Raw genomic sequence first — 23,081 nt, forward strand, 5'->3', positions numbered from 1 at the left:
CTCCACCTCAGCCTCCCAAGTAGCTGGGACTACAAGCAAACACTACCATGCCTGGCTAATTTATTATTATTATTTTTTTTGAGATGGAGTTTCACTCTTGTTGCCCAGGCTGGAGTGCAATGGCGCGATCTCGGCTCACCATGCAATCTCTGCCTCCAGGGTTCAAGCGATTCTCCTGCCTCAGCCTCCCGAGTAGCTGGGATTACAGGCATGCACCACCATGCCTGGCTAACTTTGTATTTTCAGTAGAGATGGGGTTTCTCCATGTTGGTCAGGCTGGTCTTCAACTCACAACTCAGGTGATCCACCCACCTCGGCCTCCCAAAGTGTTGGGATTTACAGACATGAGCCACGGCACCCAGCCTGAAACAAAAGTCTTAATATAGCATTAACAAAGCTTGCATGGACTATAAGGACTCTCAGATGGTTTCCCAACACTAAAGGGCCAAAACAAATCTGCTCAATTTGCCCCAGCATAGAGAAATTTTAAATGTAAGAAGGCAAAGATTACAGTTAGAAACATGATCTGGAATTGCTTGGGGATATAGTAAGGCAAATTAATCAAAATAAAGACTGACAAAAGGGCCAGGATACCTTGCTGAACTCCCAAAACCTAATGCACAGGAGTGGGTCAAATAATCAAGGGTTGGAGAAATTTCTGGGGACTCATTTGACAGCCTTATACGCTGTTACACCAAAATCTTTTGGTGAAGTCTTTTTAAAAAAAAAAAAAAAAAAAAAAAGATAGGGTCTTACTCTGTCACCCAGGCTGGAGTGCAGTGGCACAATCTCAGGTTACTGCAACCTCCACCTCCCAGGCTCAAGCGATCCTCCCACCTCAGCCCCTGTAGTAGCTGAAACTACAGGTGCACACCACTATGCCTGGCTAATTTTTGTATTTTAGTAGAGATGGGGTTTTGCCATGTTGCCCAGACTGGTCTCAAACTCCTGGGCTCAAGTGATCCTCCCGCCTCAAACTCCCAAACTGTTGGGATTACAGGCACGAGCCACTGCCTCAACACAGTGGCTTGCAGCCTTAGTGCAGACTACAATTAGAATGATAATATATTAAAGTGTTAAGGTTGACAGGATTAAGGAGGAAGTCTGAATGAAATTGGAACGTTTAAACAGACTTTACCTAAATGTTTCACGGGAGTGGATCTTACGTTTGACTGTTTCACCCCATTTCTCCTACCTAGTACAGTAAAACAGAGGACACAGTGTCAATCTACCCTTCAAGCAATATTAATCGGACATGCTAAATGGGAATGAATTAGATCGCCTGAGCTCACACAGTGTAGAACAGAGAAGCTGGAGCACTGGTACAAATTCTCTGTATGTGCAGTGTGGGCTAGGGCTATGTCAAAAGCCTGTGAGTGCCTCCCAGTGACAACTATCAGGGTGCTGGACTACAGAATTTCCATTTGAGGGGCAATTACTGTTTGCTATTGGATATTGATTTAAAGTGCCCCTATGGCTGAAGGACATAAAATAATGCTGAAACTTGAAATATCCATGGTATCTAGGGAGATTTTGGAAAAACACTCAAATGGGAGAGGACACTGCCCAAAAGAGTTCCCTAATGAAAAAGAAATGGTTTATACTGGATCTTGTTACCAGAGGAATGCAAGGAAGAGATTCTCAAATATAGGGAGCCTCTTTTTCTCTAGGACTGACTTTGGAACTGTAAGAGAAGCTTCTGCATTTAATTGTCACTTGGACAATGCACTATAAACACCTCTCAGTTGACCAATAAAGTACTGCTTGGTTTATGGATGGCAGTTCCAAGGAGAACGATGATGTCCACTTGAGCATGCCTAGCAATTTGTGATGAGAAAGCTCCCAACTTTTTCAAGAAAACTTCAAGTAGCTTCCACTTTCTGACAAGGTTAATTCACATATGACTCAGAGGAATGAAAGAACAGAGGGATGGCAGAGGAGCACTGCAAAGGCACATAGGCATGCAGTGTGGTGTGGGTGGTGGGTAGTGGTTTATTTCAACTATAAAGAACCAAAGGAGGTAAGCAAGGCCCAAAAATGTTCCTTAGACTTTTGTACCGGTATCAAAAGCTAGACATTGGTGTTTAAATTCCCCTTTTATTCTTCCACTAGTTCTTTGAAAAAAGAATCATACTCTGATTTTCATACTGAGCTGCTCCAGGTATTTCCCAATTGCAGAACAAAGTGCCCATTTCTGATCTGGGGTCCTAGAAAAGAGCCTTCACATCCTGGGTACATTTTCTCTACTTAGAATTTCTAGCTAGTTATCACTGCAAAGTGACAGTGATATACACACTTCCTAAATAACAGATTGAATTGGTTTAAATGGGCTGTGGATCAGAATTTCAAATCAGTCTAGAAGGACATTTTCATCACTGAAATCCATGTACTTTGATTCACTTTGGGTTTTCATGGTAATTCTTCAGCACATGCAATGTTTTTTATGGCATAGCTTTATCAGTGAGTGAGAAATGAAGTATCACATGTTATTAGAACTCCCTTAACACAGTTAAGAAGAGTAAAGGAGGGCACCCAAGTACAAATCAACATAAGGACTCTTATTTCATTCATTTAAATGAAATATATCTCTCTAATAGAAGAGACATTGTCAGTATTAAAATCTAGATTTACACAGAGCTTTCATTTTATACTCTACAATTATTTCGCATGACACCTTTACAATAGACCTACAGAATGAGTTAATTATTTAAAAATAAATATTGAGATGGATAAGGAGAGGTTAAATGTAGTGCCCAATACAGTTAACACAGTGGTTAAGCATCTGAAAAAAGACTGATGAAACCCAATTCTTAGTAGTACCACACTACTTACTAGCTGTATCATCTTGGGCAGATTACTTAGTTTCCCCAAGCCTCAATCTCCTCCTCAACAAAAAATGCAGAACAATACTAACTCACTGTTGAGAGGATTAAATGTAGGGAAAAGATCCAAAATATACAATGCCTTTTTGTAGCACAATTCCTAACATAGAGTGATTTTAGTGAATGGTTATAAATTTATTATATGGAAATTTTTTTTGGGTATGACACTTTAAATTTTAAAAAACCCCAGTTCTATAATCTAGGGATTCACTCTGTTGTTCTCAGCATACAGATTACAAAAATATACTCAGAGTATAAAACCATATCCACAAATGCTTATTCTTCTTCATTTGAAACTGAAATAAATTGGTAGATATTAATGAACTAAAACCCCTGAATAGACTTGATAAACCAAACGGGACAAGCTAAGCAGTGGCTCACACCTGTAAACCCTGAACTTTGGGAAGCTGAGGCAGAAGGATCACTTGAGCCCAGGAGTTTCAAACAAGCCTGGGCAGTGTAGTGAGACTTCATCTCTACTAAAAATAAAAAAAATTAGTCAGGTGTGGTAATGCATGCCTGCAGTCCCAGCTACTCAGGAGGCTGAGGGGTGAAGGTTGCTTGAGCCCTGGAGTTTGAGGTTGCAGTGAGCTACAATCATGTTGCTGCATTCCAGCCTGGGCACCAGAGCGAGACCCTGTCTCAAAACAAACAAACAAAAAAAGAGCAGAAATAGGAGAGCTCAGGACAGATCACAAATGGTGAGACATAAAGTGCTATTTAAAAGAGGAAGTGTGGGCCGGGCGCGGCGGCTTACACTTATAATCCCAGAACTTTGGGAGGCCAAGGTAGGCGGATCACCTGAGGTCAGGAGTTTGAGACCAGCCTAGCCAACATGGCAAAACCTCATCTCTACTAAAAATACAAAAAAATTAGCCAGGCATGGTGGTGCATGCCTGTACTCCCAGGTACTTGGGAGGCTCAGGCACGAGAATCGCTTGAAACCAGGAGGTGGAAGTTGCAATGAGCTGAGATCATGCCACTGCACTCCAGCCTGGGCAACAGAGAAAGACTCTATCTCAATAAAAAAAAAATAAAAATAAAAAATAAAAGAGGAAGTGTGATAATGGAAGGTTTTGGTTTTTTTTGGTTTGTTTTTTGCCTTCTAAAAAAAGCTTGGTACACAATATAAAAGAACATAGGTTATTTGGAATAAACTCTTGACTATATCATTTAAAAAGGTTTATGTTAAATGTAGTAATATGTTGAACCTTCACAACTCAGAGATAAGTATAATTTATAGAAGATTATATGGGACTAATACAACTAGTAATTATTATAATAGCATCAGCTATAATTTAGTCAGTGTCAATTATACCCTAAGTATTTTATACAGGTTTTCTTATTTGTCATAATAAATCAGTGAGAAAGGAGGAAAAAAAACCCCAAACTATTATCCCTATAGAGATGAGGCTACTGTTACACAGGAGGATTACCTAACTCACTCATGGGTATAGTTAATGAATGACAGAGTAGATATTTGAACCCAGGATTGTTATGACTTCAAAAACCAATACTCTAAACCAGGCATGGTGGTATGTGCCTGCAGTCTCAACTACTCGGGAGGCTGAGGTGGGAGGATGCTGTGAGCTGAGGAGTTTGAGGCTGCATTGTGCTATGACTGTGCCTGTGAATACGCTGTACTCCATTCTGGGCAACACAGTGAGACCCCATCTCTAAAAATTAAAGGCAAAATCAAAGAACCCACCCACCACCAATATTCTTTCTAACCCAAATTGCTTCTCTAGGCAGAACATAAATAAACTGAACTTTAAGATTCAAGAAAATGGCCTTTAAGATTTCTTCTAAGTCTAGAATATAAAGTTTTTTTCGGCCTGGCACAGTGGCTCACACCTGTAATCCCAGCACTTTGGGAGACTGAGGTGAGTGGATCATGAGGTCAGGAGTTCAAGACCAGCCTGATCAACATGGTAAAAATCCTGTCTCTATTAAAAACACAAAAATTAACTGGGTGTGGTGGTGCACACCTGTAGTCCCAGCTACTTGGGAGGCTGAGGCAGGAGAATAGTTTGAACCTGGGAGGTGTAGGTTGCAGTGAGCCAAGATCGTGCCACTGCACTCCAGCCTGGGTGACAGGCCGAGACTCTGTCTTAAAAAAAAAAAAAAGAAGTTCTTTTTTTCTAATGGGCTAAAACATCAGAAGGTATTAAGCTCCAAGCCTCTGCCCCTTCTAGTCATTCTCTAATCCCTACCCCATTCAGGGGGAAAAAAAGGAAGAAAGGAAGAGAGAGTTACTTAAAGTAAAATTTTTCACATACAAAAAGGTGATCTGTAAGTAATGATGGAAGGAGTGAGTCCTCAGCTTCTGCTGCTGGGAAGGTTCGTACTGAATATTTAGCAGATGCTGCCTCTAAAGAGAACAGTCACTACACTTATGGCAGGGATTTTGCTCTCAGTAGCTCAAGAGGCAAAATGAACTACAGACTGGGACAAAAGGTGTGAAGATTGGATTCATCACAAATTTACCAGGTCAAGATTTCCATATCAAGTATTTCAGCCTTCACCTGCAGATCATGAAAAATATGATGGAGATCCACAGAATCTTCAGAAACTGCATGTTGCTACCAGAATAAAAAAGTACAAAAAGGTGTCCATATATTGGGAAAAATATATAATAAAGATGCTCAGATTAGAAAACACACATACCCCTCAAGTTCACAAGCATATCTCTTAAGTGAATACAAAACTGAAAGTGGTTAAACAGCAAGAATCAAGCCCCTGAAGTTGCCACAAGGACTTCCAACTGAGGAGGATATGTCTAAGCTCTGTCTCAAGAGCACTGGGGAATTAGTGCAGTGGCACCTGAAATCTGTGGAGAAGAAAGCAATTAATAAGTTCTAATGCCCGAGGAGCTTCAGATTAAAAAATGGAAATTTTTTTTTTATTTAAAGATGATGAGAAAGTGTTTCATTAAAACATATTTTAAATATATATGAAAAAAGAAAGTGGGCGAAAGAAGAAAGGAAGGAATTTAGATTGGTCATTAGAGAATAACTTCCTGACAACAAAAATTGAGACATGGAACACATTATCAAAGAACATTATGTTGGATAAACTGAAGCAAATACAACCTTGTGAAGGGCTGTCAACACACAAATAGTGTCAACATACACACAAGATGGGGAAGTACAAATATAGTCTACTTGGCTCAGCCCCACTTATAATTTAAAATAGAAAAATAAAAAAAGGAAAGTGGTAAAATAAACTTGACGGCACCAGTCACGACTGCACTACAATTCTGCCAGCTTAAATACAAGTTAGCAAAATGCTAACCCCAGCCGGGTGCAATGCTTCATGCCTGTAATTCCAGCACTTTGGGAGGCCAAGGTGGGAGGATCATTTGAGCCCAGGATTTTGAGACCAGCCGGGGCAACACAGTGAGAGACCATCTCTACAAAAAATAAAAAATTAGCTGATGTGGTGGCACATTGCTATAGTACCAGCTACTCAGGAGGGTGAGGTGGGAAGACAGCTTGAGCACGGGAGGTTGAGGTTGCAGTGACCCATAATTGCACTACTGCACTCCAGCCTGGGTGACAGAGTGAGAACTTGTCTAAAAAAAAAAAAAATGAATCCAAATATTTGTGCAACATTTTTTTGAAGAATCTATCAGTGCACAGGTACTATTTTATAATTTCCTTCAATTCACTATCCATTATGACATAGCATCTCTATTTTCTCTACATATTCATTTTCAGATGAGAACTAGTATCCTAGTCTAGGCTCAACATTATTCATCACAAATGTACTGGTAAAATAAAATCCATAGTTTGTAAGTTTCTTAATATGTGTTGGAAGAACTCTGAATGAAAGATACCACAAAGATAACTTCCTTCTGAGAGTAAAAAACAAAAACAAAAACAAAAAAAACAAAAAAACCACATACACAACTCTGGCAGAATTGTTAAGACCTAGGAAAGTCATCTGTCTCATGCCTGCTCACCTTGTCTCTCACTCAGATGAAATGCTCCCCCAGGCAAAGATCCAAAGTTGATTGCCTCAGGAAGCTGCAGAGTCAACGATTTCATTTATCCTTTTTCAATGTTTGCTGAATTTTGATGTGAACCTTTACCAATCTATAAAGAATGGGAAGTCTACGCATTTCTAGTAGTAACAGAATTCTCTCACTCTCATTATGAAGAAGAAAAAATGTTTTCTTAATGACGATTATATATTATCAGGAAAAAAGAGCTATTTCCATTAAGAAATAAATATGTCCAAATCAGCGAAGTTAATGCGTGTGTTCCTTCCTATTTCTCTCTGCAGTCAATGACTGCCACCTCAAAGAGAAACAGCACAGTCACATCTCAGCCTTTGGCCCCACCATACCTGCTCCCTTTAAACAAAACAGAAAAGACTGTGATCATTATTTATTTGGTTCTAATAATACACCCCATGGAAACACAGTAGTTGGGAGCATAAGTACTTGTTTTTGGAAAATGTAAAATCCAAGGAAAACCTACCTTGTGAGTAGAGAAGGATTTGCATCTCTAAAAGAACACAGGTAAACACCTGCACCAGGTTCTCTAATCCCAGGAGTTCAAATGCCTCCCGAAGGGGGTAATCAGAGAGGGGGAGTTCACTGGGCCCAGGCCTCTGGCAGATGACAGGTTCATAAACACCATAAAATTTCAGTGACCTCCCTGGAGGTGGAAGGGGTACTTCATAAAGAATATTGTGGATATAGCTTTCAAGTGGCAAGGGTGGTGGCTGCTGTGAGGTAACGGCCTTGTAAAGCTGGATAAGGAATTTCTTGCAGGCCTGCATGAATGGTAACGGTGTGATCAAGCAAATACTTTTTGAAACATACAGGGTGTCTCTGCTAATATCATAGGAGTTGTATCGCTGGAGTTTCAAAAGGGAAGTTGTATCTCCTTCATCAACACTACTTGCCAATGAGTCCATACTGCAGGAAGATGAAGCATACACACTGCTATAATGCTCAGCGTTGTGCATCTGGTAGAGTGTCTGCATGGCTGTGCAGATTTGCTTACTTGTAACTTCTTCATAAAAAGTGAGAACAAAACCATAGGTGCGAGAACCATCTTCCCTGGTAATTATAAATGAGTGAAACTGGGGGTCTTTATTGTCAGTTTGTGTCCTGAAAGATAGCCCTTTAGGCATGCACAACTGTGAAAGAAAGAAAAAAAAGCATCAGAATGCAGTACACAAATAACTTCAAGCCAGAAACAAATGTTGTTTTTTAACATAACAGGATTCAAAAAGACAGGTTTTATCCAGATTTAACACTGGCAATCGCCTTAAATTAGAAATACATTATAAGTTCCTCATATATACATATAAAATTATTCTTAAAAGGAATATATACAAGGGAAAAACTTTTATTGTGTGATGTTACATGCAGAGGGCTTTACTAAGAGCAAGACTATCACTGATTTAGTCCCAGAGTAAACCTCTAACCAAGCTTGTGGCCTTTAGCAAGCCATATAACTTCTATGAGCCTCAGTCCCTTTACCTACAATAGCTGCTATATTAATGACTTGAAGACAGAGTATGCAAAAACACTTCAAAAATATTAAAAAGCACTTTACAAAAATAGTACTTAAGTACTATTTTTTGTATTAACGATGAAAATGTTTCAGGGGAGCAGGGAAATAGGAAAAGGCTCATTTAGGAAGTGGAAAAAAGTTAAAGAATAATAAAAACAACAGTATCATCTTTGCTATTTTGAATAGTATGGTATTTTATGCAAGAAAAAGAAACTTTGGAAATTGAAAGCTTTTTGATCCACTAAAGCAGAAGCACAGAAACAAGGCATTTTAGATTACTTCTAGTAGAGATTATGCTCTAGTTCTTGGGAACTACCCAGGATTGAGTCAAACTTGAGAACAAAATTACCCAGAGGAGCTAAAGATGCTATATTTAAGATACTTAAAATGCACAGAAAATCAGAATTGATTCTTTAAAACATTTTAAATAAAAGAAATGAAATTACAGAAAAATTGAAATATACTAAGGAAAACAGAACTTGTAATTCAACCACCCTAACTAATAATCATCATTCATATTTAGATATTTCTATTTTTGTATTGCAATATGCTTTTCACATAGAAATAATTTAACCATATATTATTACTTTCTAGTTTTTTCTATATTTAATAACTGATATGGTACAAAAGTTAGACTGTCTCCCACATCCCCACATTACCAAGAAAACACAGTTCCTTTATTCCTTCATTCAAACCATCAAAAAACATTTATTAAGTGCGTTTTATGAGAGGGGCCCTATGACGTAACGGTGGGAAGGACAGTCATGGCCCATGCTCCTATGGTATTTCCAGTCCAGTAAGGATAACAGATGAGTTTTAAAAATCATAAACTATAAAGTAAGGGAAAGGCTATGATAGGGTAAATAAGGGTTGCTAGGGGAAAAAATATGTAATAGTAGGAAGACATACATTAGAAAAGAAGGAGCTACCAGGAAAAAATGAAGCCCAACTGAAACCTCAGGACAAGTATAGGTCTTAGTGGATAAAGAAGATTCTAGTCAGAGAGGACATGTGCAAAAGCCCAGAAGAGTTTGAGGAACTGAAACAGGTCAGTGTGGGTGGGGCACAGAATGCAAGGTGGGAGGACATGAGAGAAAGTAAGAGAAATAATTAGGGGCTAGCCCATGAAGGGCCTTGGTAGGCCATGTTAAAACTGTGGGGAGGACAATGGGAAACCTCTGAAGGGTTTTTAGGAGAGGGACGGAATTAGATGTGTCTCTTAGCACATCCATCTTGGAACACTAAGGGGAGTGGTTTTCAAAGGGATTCCAAGGAGGCAGCAGGAATGTCTCAGGGCCTTGGAAGGGAGTGAGAGGCTACAGGAAGAAGTTGAGAGGGCCAGTGTCCCTCCTTCCCCTATGAACATTTCACTTTCATTTATTTTGTAGAGTAGAATTCTTTCGGTGTTAAGATTTCCAGGTTCCCACTGCTTAAAAACAAAATCTTGATGGTGGGATAGGATTAATGCAACACAACTGTCATTAAGCATGAAGGTGGTTGGGTGTCCAAACTGCTCCTCACAGCCATTTCAGATCATGGTCCTTCCTTTCACCCTAAAAACTCTGGGCATGGAAGCTCATGTCATGATTGTGCCACCACATTTTGTGTTTCTTTTCTATCCAAGTTCATTTCCGGAGCAACTTCTTCCATGATTTTAAATATACTCTGTCAACTCTCAAATCTACATTCTCATGAACCTGACTCTTAACTGAGTAACTACTTGACAATCTCATCAAGATGTGTAATAGGCAATTCAAACTCACTGTGTTCCAAACTGAAGTTCTGATTTCTTCCTCCAAATCTGTTTCTCCTTATATCAGTCTTTTCCATAATTCCATCCATCTAATTTGCCCAGGATAAAAACCTTGGAGTCATCTTTAACTACTTCCTCTCTTTCTCACTTACCCCATTATCCAACCCATCAGCAAATACTATCAATTCTATCTTCAAAAATATATGCAGAAACTAATTGCTGTTGCTTCTTTTTTGTTTTTCTTTTTTAGAGATGGGGTCTTGCTCTATCACTCAGGATGAAGTGCAGTGATATAATCACAATTTACTGCAGCCTCAAACTCCTGGGTAAAAGCAATCCTCCCGCCTCAGCCTCCTGAGTCAGAAAGTAATTGTTTTGATCTTTACTCTTACCACTCTAATCTAAGCCACCCTCTTCTCTTGTCTGGATGTAACAGCCTGCTTACCAATCTCCCTGCTTCTGCTCTTGTTCCCCATAATCTACTTCCCTTATAAGAGCCAAAGCAATCCTTAGAAAATGTTAGATCTTGTCACTCTTCCCAAAATTCTCCAATAGACTCTCATCTCACTAAAAGTTCATGTCCTTATAATGGCCTACAAGGAAGCCCTGCATGACTCAGCCCTCAGCAACCTCTCTGCCCTCATCTTGTACTAACTCACCCACTCTGCTCTAGCAACAATGGCATGTTACTATTCTACAAACACACCCCACGTGCTCCCATCAAAATCTGCTCTTCCCTTTCCCAGCAACTCTCTTCCCCTCGGTATCCACATGACTCATTGTTTGTGGCAGATATAGCTCCAATAATATTTCTACTTTCACACACTCTTCCAAACCTTGACACTTCCACATTAGGAAGTGGAGCTCACTCTCCTTGAACCTAGGTGGGCTGCTGAGAGTGCCTATACCAGGATCTGGGAAACTTTTTCTATAAATAGGTAAGTATTTCAGGCTCCGGAGGCCATACAGTCTTTGCCACAACTACTCTATTCCACACTGTATTAGGGGAGTGCAAAAGCAATTGTGGTTTTTGCATTGGAATTTGCCATCTGATATTGGAATACATGTTTAAATAAATGTGGTTATGTTATACATCGTTTTTTTTTTTTCTTTTTCCGAGACGGAGTCTTGCTCTGTCACCCAGGCTGGAGTGCAGTGGCGCAATCTCAGCTCACTGCAACCTCCACCTTGCAGGTTCAAGCAATTCTCCTAACTCAGCTCCCAAGTAGCTGGGACTACAGGCGCCTGCCACCACGCCTGGCTAATTTTTGTATTTTTAGTAGAGATGGGGTTTCACTATGTTGGCAGGCTGGTCTCAAATTCCTGACCTCGTGATCTGCCTGCCTCATCCTCCCAAAGTGCTGGGATTACAGGCATGAGCCACTGAGCCTGGCCCATCATTTTAATGGGCATTTCTTGCTTTATGTTTTTCTGCTAATGACTCATTACTTGCTGTTTATTTTTGGTTTATTTTAGACTATAAAAATGTTAGACAAAAAGCAATTAGAGCAGTTTTCTTTCTTTCTTTTTTTTTTTTTTTGAGATGGAGTTTCACTCTGTCACTCAGGCTGGAGTGCAGTGGCGCAATCTCAGCTCACTGCAACCTCCGACTCCCAGGTTCAAGCGATTCTTGTGCCTCAGCCTCCCAAGTAGCTGGGACTACAGGCCTGCATCACCATGCCCAGCTAATTTTGTATTTTTAGGAGAGACGGGGTTTTACCATGTTGGCCAGGCTGGTCTCAAACTCCTGACCTCAAGTGATCTGCCCACCTTGGCCCTCCAGAGTGCTGGGATTACAGGTGTGAGCCACCCCATCCAGCCCCAAGCAATTTTCTTATTCAAGTTCAAAATGGGTAGTAAAGCAGTGGAGACAACCCACAACATCGACAATGCATTTGGCCCAGGAACTGCTAACTAATACACAGTGCAGTGGTGGTTCAAGAAGTTTTGCAAAGGAGAAGACAGCCTTGGCGATAAGGAGCATAGTGGCTGGCCATCGGAAGTTGACAATGATCAACTGAGAGCAATCATCAAAGCTGATCCTCTTAGAACTACATGAAAAGGTGCTGAAGAACTCAATGTTGACCGTTTTACGGCCGTTTGGCATTTGAAGCAAATTGGAAAGGTAGAAAAACTCGGTAAGTGGGTGCCTCATGAGCTGAGTGGAAATTTTTAAAAATCATCATTTTCAGCCAGGTGCGGTGGCTCATTCCTGTAATCCTAGCACTTTGGAAGGCTGAAGCAGGCGGACTGCCTGAGCTCAGTTCAAAACCAGCCTGGGCGACATGGTGAAATCCTGTCCTACTAAAATACAAAAAATTAGCCGGGTGTGGTGGCATGTGCCTGTAGACCCAGCTACTCAGGAGGCTGAGGCAGGAGAATTGCTTGAACCAGGGAGGTGGAGGCTGCAGTGAGCCAAGATTGTGCCACTGCACTCCAGCCTGGGCAACAGAGCGAGACTCCATCTCAAACAAAACAAAACAAAACAAAATAAAATCATCATTTTCAAGTGTCATCTTCTCTTATTCTACACAGCAACAACGAAACATTTCTCAATCGACTTGTCATGTGTGACAAAAAGTGGATTTCATTAGAGAACCGGCAATGACCAGCTTAGTGGCTGAACCACGAAGAAGCTCTAAAGTACTTTCCAAAGCCAAACTTGCTCCAAAAAAAAGGTCATGGTCACTGTTTGGTGGTCTGCTGCTGGTCTGATCCACTACAGCTTTCTGAATCCTGGCGAAATCACTACATCTGAGAAGTATGCTCAGGAAATCGATGAGATGCACCAAAAACTGCAAAGCCTGCAGCGGGCACTGGTCAACAGAAAGGGCCTGATTCTTTTCCACGACAATGCCCAACCACACATCGCACAGCAAATGCTTCAAAAGTTCAACGAATTGGGCTATGAAGTTATGCCTCATCCACCATGTTTACCTGACCTCTTGCCAACCGACTACCACTTCTTCAAGCATCTCGACAACTTTTTGCAGGGAAAACGCTGCCACAACCAGCAGGATGCAGAAAATGCTTTCCAAGAGTTCACCAAATCCCAAAGCACAGATTTTTTATGTTACAGGAATAAACAAACTTATTTCTCATTGGCAAAAATGTGTTGACTGTAATGGTTCTTATTTTGATTAATAAAGATGTGTTTGAGCCTAGTTATGATTTAAAATTCAGTCCAAAACCACAATTACTTTTGTACCAACCTTTAAACACATAGGTATGGCTTTGTTCCAACACAATTTTTATTTGTAAAAACAGTCAGCTAGACAGATTTGGCCTGGGGGCCATGTATGCCAACCCCTGGCCTAGTCAAGTAAAATGCAACAGCAGTGACAAGTGACAGAGTGACTTTTGAGCAGAGGCTAAAAAAGGCAATACAGCTTCCACCTCCTCTCTCTCTCTCTGGTAACCTGGTAACACACTCTGGGAGCCCTGAGACAACATATAAAGATTTTAGCTAGCCTGAAGCTGCCTGACTGGTGAGACCAAATGAAATACCACACAGAGAAAGAAGGAGCCCCAGCTATATGCCTGGTCCAGGAGACAGGTCTGTGAATGGGTGAGCTTTCAGAGATTTCAGTCCTCAGCCTTCAAACCTCCCAAACTGACACGGATTAGAACACAGTTGTGGCCAACCAAAAGCTACCTACATTGCAGATATGTAGGCTAAGTAATGATTTTGTTGCTTTAAATTAAGGGTCAACAAACAACAGCCCTGCTATTGGTTTAAATGTATGTGTGCCTCCAAAATTCATACGTTGGAACATCACTTCAGGGTGATGGTATTAAAAGGTGGGGACTTTTGGGAAGTGATTAAGTCATGCAGGCTCTGCCCTCATGAAAGGATTAGTCCCTCTTATAAAAGGTTGAAGGGAGCAGCACCCTAGGGCCTTTTCTCCGCTTCCATCCTTTCTGCCATGTGAGGACACAGCATTTGTCCTCTCTCGAGTACACAATAACAAAGTCCCATCTTAGAAGCAGGGCCTAGGCCATCATCAGACCCTAAACCTACAGACACCTTGATCTTGTACTTTCAATCTCTAGAACTGTGAGAAATAAATTTCTATTCCTTGTAAGTTACTCAGTCTGAAGTATTTTATTTTAGCAGTAGGAATGGACTAAGAAAAACCCTTAGGTCAAATACAATCTGCCAACCTGATTCGTAAATAAAGTTTCACCGGGACTCAGTCACATCCATCCATTTATGTGCTGTCTATGGATGCCTTCACACTACAACAGCAGACCTGAGTGACTGTGGCAGAAACTGTATGCCCACAATACCTCAACTACCTACTATTTGGTTCTTCATGAAAAAAAACTGCCCTATTTTAAGCCATTAACTGGTAGGGGGATGGATTGTCATGCAGCGATAGATAATCAAAACACTTCCTTATTTCTCTTAAGTCTCTGCATAAATACTACCTTAGAGAGGTCTTCCTTTACCTTTCCATAAAAAATAGTGTTCTTTTCATCTTTTGCATGCCATAAAATGTTACTCTTCTAGAAAGTATTTATTGTGGAGAAGCAATTAAAGTCTTGCACCACTGTAAACATATGTACATTACATAAACATACACATTACTAGTATTGCATAATTCTGTTTGATCTCTAGATTGCCAGCTACTCAAGGGCGAGTACTATATTTCAATAACTTTAAACATTCAAGGGAATTGCAATGGAATAATATACTATTTGGGGCCATAACAGGTGGTGACTGATAACAAGGGTAAAAAAAAAAATTGTGAAGCTCAGCATTAGTGCACCAGTGAAAATGTCTTCATATTTCATATCACCGAATACGAGATGTGGAAAGGACTAAGGCAGATTTACTCAATTCTTTTGCATATTAAATTACTATGTATATTTGGATAGAATGAGATACAGACTTAGGTAAAAGCTATGAATACCTGGATTTGGTAAGGGTAAAAGCCACTTATTCCTAGTCTTAGGAATAACTGTATAAGGAAAGGCTATGGCAGAATCTTTTAATAATTCTACCTTCAAATTAAGGCTGATTTCATCATAGCAAGTTAATGAGTTGTTCTGCTAATAGCATGAATAAAAACTCATGTGGCCGGGTGCAGTGGCTCACAACCACAATCCCAGTACTTCGGGAGGCTGAGGCGGGTGGATTGCCTGAGTTCAGGAGTTCAAGACCACCAGCCTAAGCAACATGACAAAACCCTGCCTCTACCAAAAATACAAAAAATTAGCCCGGTGTAGTGGTGCACACCTATAGCCCCAGCTACCTGGAAGGCTGAGGCAGGAGAATTGCATGAATCCAGGAGGCAGAGGTTGCAGTGAGCCAAGATTGCACCGCTGCACTCCAGCCTAGATGACAGAGTGAGACTGTCTCAAACAAACAAATAAACAAATAACAAAAAACCCCAAAAACCCAAAAACCTCATTCGACACATTTATTGTAGTCAATAAAGATTGTAGAAGGGATGATTTGAATTATTCTTGCTCCAGGCTAAACTCAAACTTGTTTAGCACAGTGCATGGCAATATAACAACTGGCTGAATGAATAAATGAATGAACAAGAAAACAAACAAAAACAACATCTAGGGGTAAAGCACCAGGCTTAGTTCACCTCTTCATCTGGTCTGTAATTCACTTTTTTTTTTTTTTTTTTGAGACGCAGTCTCGCTCTGTCGCCCACTCTGGTATGCAGTGGTGTGATGTCGGCTTACTGCAACCTCTACCTCTTGAGTTCAATGGATTCTCCTGCCTCAGCCTCCCAAGTAGCTAGGATTACAAGTGTGCGCGATTACAGGCATGCACACCCGGCTAATTTTTTTTTTTTTTGTACTTTTAGTAGAGACGAAGTTTCACCATGTTGGCCAGGCTGGTCTTGAACTCCTGGTCTCAAGTGATCCACTCGGCTTGGCCTCCCAAAGTGCTGGGATTACAGGCATGAGACACAGCCCATGGCCTTCAGTTTGTAATTCTTTTTCCCTCAAGTAGGCAATATAGAAACATAGTGACCTCCAAAGTCAACATAAAGATTTAACTTAATTGATAGGCGTTCCTGTCATCCTAAATCACAAAATCATAGCTCAACTGCTGTTGAACAGCTGCCAAATATTCCCTTAAGTGTTTGTAGCTTTCTTGAGCACACATTCAAACATTTACAGAAAAAGCTTGCCAAAAGTTGTACTCAAAGTGAAGAATGGCTTTCTATGCCACAGATAACAGATGTAAGAAATTTTCCTAAATGCTCTTCCAACAAATCAAAAAAAGTAAGAATTATATTTCTAATTGGGAAACATTAACTGCAAAATGCTATTATTTTTCCATTTTTAAAAGATATCCAGTATTGTTTTATATCAGGAACTACAAGATACTTTTTCAGAAAATCTGAGTTTCGTCAGAATTGTTAAATTGTCAGGAACTGCAAGAAATCTCAGAAAATCTGAAATATAAATCAAGATTTGTTTGTCACGGTATTAAATATCTCTAATTAACCCATAACACTGCTATCTACTAACAATACCCCTTCACCATCCCACAATAAAACAACTAAAAATTAGAGGTGTCAATGACGATCACATTAGTACTAGTAACCAGATTACTTTAGTCAAAGCAGGCTTATAATGACAAGTGAGTAATTTTCCCAGTTTGAATCAGCAAATGTTCTTACATTTCACTAGACTGGTTTCAGGCAGTTTGGCTAGAGTTTTAAAAATCCTTTTTCCACATTTTGTAGTTCTATGACTTACATGGCCTCTCCCTCATTATGCAAATACAGTCATATACTGTATAACCATGTTCTGGTCAACAATGGACTGCATATAGGATGATGGCTGGAGCAATACGTTATACCATATAGCTTAGAAGTATAGTAGGTTATATCACCTAGGTCTGTGTATGTATATACATGCTGATGTTTGCACAACAATAAAATCACCTTATAACACATTTCTCAGAATGCCTCCCTCCCTACCTCCATCCCCTCCTTCTACAAACACTTATTTTGTCCCATGTTTTGCATTAGATCTTGGTAACTCAAAAGACAGAGACGAAAATAATCCTTTCCTTTAGGGAGTTCACAGTCTAGTAGGAAAGACAGACACGGAAACCAACAGTTACCAAAAAAATGTGATCAGTATTGCTATGGACTCTGTTCAAGATATCATAAGAAAAGACAGAGTAACTGCTCCTGCTTAAGAGAGGGTTTTATAGTGGAGGTCACACCTAATCAAGGACAGGGAAGAGAAGTATTGTAAGCAAGTAAGTATCACTTCATTTATTCAACAATTTGAACATCTACTATGGGCAAAGCTAGGGATACAGCAATGAATAAGAGAAACTGTTCCTGTTCTCATGGTGCTTACATTACAGCAGGAGATACACAGTTGACTACTAGCTATGTAATTGGTTAATTGCAACCGAGATAGGTGCTACAAAAAGGTACAAGGTACTAAGAGAACCTAAGGTGACCTGAGTGCTGGGAAGATGGTGGAAGGTGATGGTCAGGAGCAGCTTCTCTACATAAATGGTTACAGTGAAGTCTGAAGGAACAGTAAGAATTCACTAGGTGAAGGAGAGGTGGAAGAGCCTTCCAGAGAGAAGGAACAGCAGAAGAAGCTATAGTATGAGGAATGAAATGGACAGGTTACTGCAGGAGTCCAGGTAAGAGATCTTGATGGTTTGGATCAAGGTGAGTATACGGAAACAGAGAAGTAGACAGGTAACTGATTATATATGGGAGAGGGTGAGTAAGTGAGAACTTTCAGGGTGATGTGTACATTGTTGGACTTGGCAAATAGTGGATGGTTGTACCATTCACTGACAAAGATTGGTGGGAAGAATAATGAATTCAGTTTCGGATATGTTGCGTTTGAGATGCCAGTGAAATATTGTAGCTGCAATGTTAAGGAAACAGGGGAGAGGATGGGGATGGTGGGGGCAGAAGGGTCCTCCAGCAATGGTCCTCCAGCAATGAAAGCCCCATTCCTATAATTTTACTGTGAGATATGGCTAGGTGTGGTGGATCACACCTGTAATCCTAGCACTCTGGTAGGCCGAGGTGGGCGGATTGCTTGAGTCCAGGAGTTTGAGAGTAGCCTAGGCAACATAGCCAAACCCCGTCTCCACAAAAAGTACAAAAATTAGCCAGGTGTGGTGGTGCACACCTGTAGTCTCAGCTACTTGGGGGGCTGAGGTGGGAGGATCACTAGAGCACGGGAGGTCAAGGCTGCCACGAGCCAAGATTGCACCAGTGCACTCCAGTCTGGACGACAGAGCCAGAGCCTGTCTCAAGAAAAAAAAAATTGTTTATTGTGAGCTATGAACCTAAACTTGGCTCAAAATGAGGGCTTACCTTCATTCTAATGTCAAACGTATGAATGTAATTTGGGGTTATCCATTTCAAATTCAAGTAATTGCTATGTCTACAAAAAGTATATGCAGCCCTTTTTCCTTTTAATCTTACAAGATAAGCATCTGAACAGGTTTCTTCAGCCAACCTTTCACCATTTATTCTTTGCACTTCTTTCCACTATATCCTTCTTTATGATCAAAGTAAACAGCAAATTGTAAAGCAAGACCTTTATAATAGTTATTACTCTTTAGTTACCTAAAATATCATATTTATGATGTTTCATTTAGGACAGACATATAAAATAGAATCCTTATATTTTCATATAGTTTGCTTAAAAGTTATTAACTGTTTTCTTCCTATGAATTCTTAGATACAACACAGGCTTAAAGATAAGATCTATCAACTAGAATATAACATAGCCATGGATGCCAAAGCAGATTACCTCAAAGAGATGTGAAAGTGGGGTGGGGGACCTTCAGCTCTGTTCGCAATGCTTTATTTCATTTAAAATGAAATGCAGACCTGCAATAGTGGCTCACAGAGGTTGAGGTGGGCAGATCACTTGAGGCCAGGAGTTTTGAGACCAGCCTGGCCAACATAGGGAGACCCCGTCTCTACTAAAAATACAAAAATTAGCCAGGCATGATGGCAAGCGACTATAATTCCAGTTACTTGAGAGGCTGCAGCATGAGAATCACTTGAACCCAGGAGGCAGAAGGTTGTAAGTAAGCCGAGATTGCACCACTGAACTGCCTGGGTGACAGAGTAAGACTGTCTCAAATAAATAAATTAATTTAATTAAATGTACCGCACTCCAGCCTGGGAGACAGAGCGAGACTGTGGAAATAAGGGAAAGAAAGAAAAGAGAGGAAAGAAAGAAAGGGAGGGAGGTAGGGAAAGACAGGAAGACAGGACAGAATAGGACAGGACAGGAAAGGAAGAGATCTGAAGCAAACATGTCAACGTTGGCATATGTTAGTTCTAGGTGATTTACATACATGACTGTTTATTGTATTGTTCTTTCTGTTCTGTGATATTTACATTCTTTTCATAAAAATCTCTGAATCAGCAACTGAGGGAAAAAAACTAATTCAGGAATTATTTCACCTGTCACTTGTATTTATTTTTTATTTTATTTGCACTGCACTTATACACATTAAACATTTTACTTAACAAAGTTCATTGCTTTGGGTACTTAATTTATGTATGAAATTAATGATCTTTTATTCAAAGCACTACTGTTGTTTGCTAGAGGAATGACTAACATTACAGAAGGTGATGACTCATTGCAGTGGGATTTTGCTAAAGGCAAGACAAAGCTTTATACCTTTAGGTGGGGATAAATTACAGCTTCATACAAACGCACTTACTAGTAAATCAAAGAGGAAATTAAAGGCAGTAAATCTATGACCCGAATGCAAACTAATGGGATACTTTTCAGAGATTTTCCAGGAGTACAAGCAAATCCTTTTAGATTTGCAGCAATAAAAAAAATGCTATGTGGTGCTTAACCATCGAACACAGTCTCTGCAATTATTCTTCAGGGGAAAACTTTTGCTGCTTACATAAAATAACCTCAGGGGCAAGGAGTAAAGAAAATATCAAAGACAGATCAAGGAAGCTGATAATTACTTTAAAGATTATTGTTTTGCAGATAAAGGCAAAAGCTACCATGGATATCTCACTATTAATTCACTCAAATGATTAAAAGAAAGAAAACACATCAAGGGTGGCATTTTGCTCCAAATGACTGTGGATTCATATAGTAAGAAAGTACTTGTACCCAGGCCCCAGTGATCTTCCCACCTCAGCCTCCAGAGTAGCTAGGACCACAGGCATGTTTCCATCACATTCAGCTATTTCTTTTTTTCTTTGTAGAGAGAGAGTCTCCCTATGTTGCTTAGGCTAGAAACTCATTTTGAATACCATTCTGATTTCTCACAGAATAAGTTACATTTTGAAATATCTTACTAATTTAAGAAGATTAAGTATTGTGATCTATTCACATTCTTACCCAGTTTTCCGTTGCTTGATTTAAACATTCTTTTCCTAAATGTCTTTCTATTAATTTGCTACATAAGCAGCTCATAAGTTATTTTTTTGTCACTGTTGTTCGACTATTTTAGTCAGATGCTTGTCTGGACTCTTCCAAGTCTTATAAAGATAACTAACAGTTGTGTTCTACTTAATATCTATAGTAGAGTCTTCACCAAAGATGATGCTAAGCATCTACAATATTAACTTCCAGCAAAATGGCATCTCTGATTATTTTAGTATTGGGTAACAGTTTGGGAGAATAACCACACTGTACTCTGTAAGGAATCAAAGTCAAAGTGCCAAGTGCTTTAGGCATTTGTCTTTACAAAAAGCACCATGCTATCCCCTCCCTAGAGCGAGCCCAGGCTAGAAAGAGTTTACTGTGATATAAAAATATCACAAAGGGTCCAGTGTGACCCATAACATTTCTAGTGCAGATCAAAACTAAGTTATATAGTTTTTCTTTTGGGAAGGCAGCAAGGCAGATGAGAAAAAAAGTGAGCTAGAGAGTAAAAATGATCTGGATTTAACTTCTGAGTTCTGCCTAACTTTGGGCAAATTACTTAACCTTTGAAAATATAAGAATTCTCACTGGGTACATGTAAACATGTATGTGAAAATAACATACATAATGTACCCTAGCAGACATCTAGTCAATATTAATTTCCTTCTGTTAGATTATCAGGTTATAATGGAATCTTTTAACACTATCTTTAAAATACTCAAAAAGACGCCCGGCGCAGTGGCTCATGCCTATAATTCCAGTGCTTTGGGAGGCTGAAGTGGGTGGATCACCAGAGGTCAGGAGTACAAGACCAGCCTGGCCAACATAGCAAAACCCCGTCTCTACTAAAAATGCAAAAATGAGCCACATGTGGTGGCATGTGCTCACAATACCAGCATTCTGGGAGGCTGAAGGAGGGTATATAATTTGAGGCCAGGAGTTCGAGGCTCGCCTGGCCAACATGGTGAAACCCCGTCTCTAGTAAAAATACAAAAGAATAGCTGGGCATAGTGGTATGCACCTGTTATCCCAGCTACTCAGGAGGCTGAGGCAGGAGAATTGCCTGAACCCAGGAGGTGGAGGTTGCAGTGAGCCAAGATTGTGCCACTGCACTCCAGCCTGGGCAACAGAGCCAGACTATCTCAAAAACAGAAACAAAAAACGAAACAAAACAAAACAACTCAAAAAGAGCAAAGGCTATCACTGTGTCTCAGTTCACCTTTAATCATTTTTTTTTTCCATTCTTATGTATATACCCAATTCATTTCTGTATCTATCATGCCTGGTATCTCCTTACTTTGGGGCCCCCTGAATTATATAATCATACAGTTTATGGACATCCAAAATATTATTCAGGCTTCTAAGAAGAGCCCTTTCGAAATAATCTGAAAACTATGACCTACTTTATTTCTAAGAAACTCTCAAGGAGACTGACTGTCTCTTTATCTTCTATCTATCTATCTATCTATCTATCTATCTATCTGTCTATCTGTCTATCTGTCTATCTATCTATCTATCTATCTACCTACCTACCTACCTACCTACCTACCTACCTACCTACCTACGTACCTATTTTGAGACAGGGTCTTGCTAAGGTGCCCATTCTGGTCTCAAACTCCTGGGCTCAAGCAATCACACTGCCTCAACCTCCTGAGTAGCTGGGATTATAGATGCACACCATCATGCAGGGATAAAAGAGACATTTAATCAGCACTGGTAACTCATTATGAGGCAGGAGAACAGGGTCTGGAGGCAGGGAACCTAAGGCCAATTCATACTGACTTTCTAGAACTAAATCAAAAGGAAAACCCCAACTTTCCATGCCCAAGTAGCAAAAGGACCAGTGGCTACTCCCTTTGTACTCTCCCCTCAACCTTTTTCTGCATGGCAGACTAAAAATTGAAAGTACTGGGCGTGGTGGCTCACGGCTGTAATCCCAGCACTTTGGGGGGCCAAGGCAGGTGGATCATGAGGTCAGGAGATCAAGACCATCCTGTGAATGGTGAAACCTCGTCTCTACTAAAAATACAAAATAATAGCCGGGCATGGTGGCAGGCGCCTGTAGTCCCAGCTACTCAGGAGGCTGAGGCAGGAGAATGGCGTAAACCCTGGAGGCGGAGCTTGCAGTGAGCCGAGATCGCACCACTGCACTCCAGCCTGGGCAACAGAGCGAGACTCTGTCTCAAAAAAAAAAAAAAAAAAAAATTGAAAGTACCTCTGATCGTTCCCCTGATTGGCCCACAACCAATCAGGATGGTCAGGGGTCAAATCTTCATTTGCACAGATATGCAATAGGAGTATAACTTTGTAACTTCACTTCAGTCTCTGATTGGTTGTATGTTTATGTAGGGTGTAGCTTTGCTTCAGCCTCTGACTGGTATCCTCCCACAACCAAACAGATTGATCGTGGGCCATTACTTCATTTACACAGAGTGTACACCAAGTAACCAATAGAAAACCTCTAGAGAGTATTTAAACTTCAGAAAAATCTGTAATGGGCTCTTGAGCTGCTTGCTCGGGCCTGCTCCCACCCTGTGG

The 23,081-nt window shown here is 40.3% G+C and overlaps 1 protein-coding gene across 2 annotated transcripts in view; it reads right to left on the reverse strand.

Moving 5' to 3' along the window:
- DENND5B (DENN domain containing 5B) overlaps window positions 1-23,081 on the reverse strand; it is a 215,925-nt gene that overhangs the window by 93,388 nt on the left and 99,456 nt on the right. For both annotated transcript variants that reach the window (XM_023208973.2, XM_023208972.2), the window contains one exon: window positions 7,367-8,033. In XM_023208973.2, the coding sequence (XP_023064741.1) occupies window positions 7,367-8,033 (667 nt within the window). The remainder of the gene's footprint in view (window positions 1-7,366; window positions 8,034-23,081) is intronic.

Source organism: Piliocolobus tephrosceles, chromosome 10 (assembly GCF_002776525.5).
Source record: "Piliocolobus tephrosceles isolate RC106 chromosome 10, ASM277652v3, whole genome shotgun sequence".
Lineage (NCBI taxonomy): Eukaryota > Metazoa > Chordata > Mammalia > Primates > Cercopithecidae > Piliocolobus > Piliocolobus tephrosceles.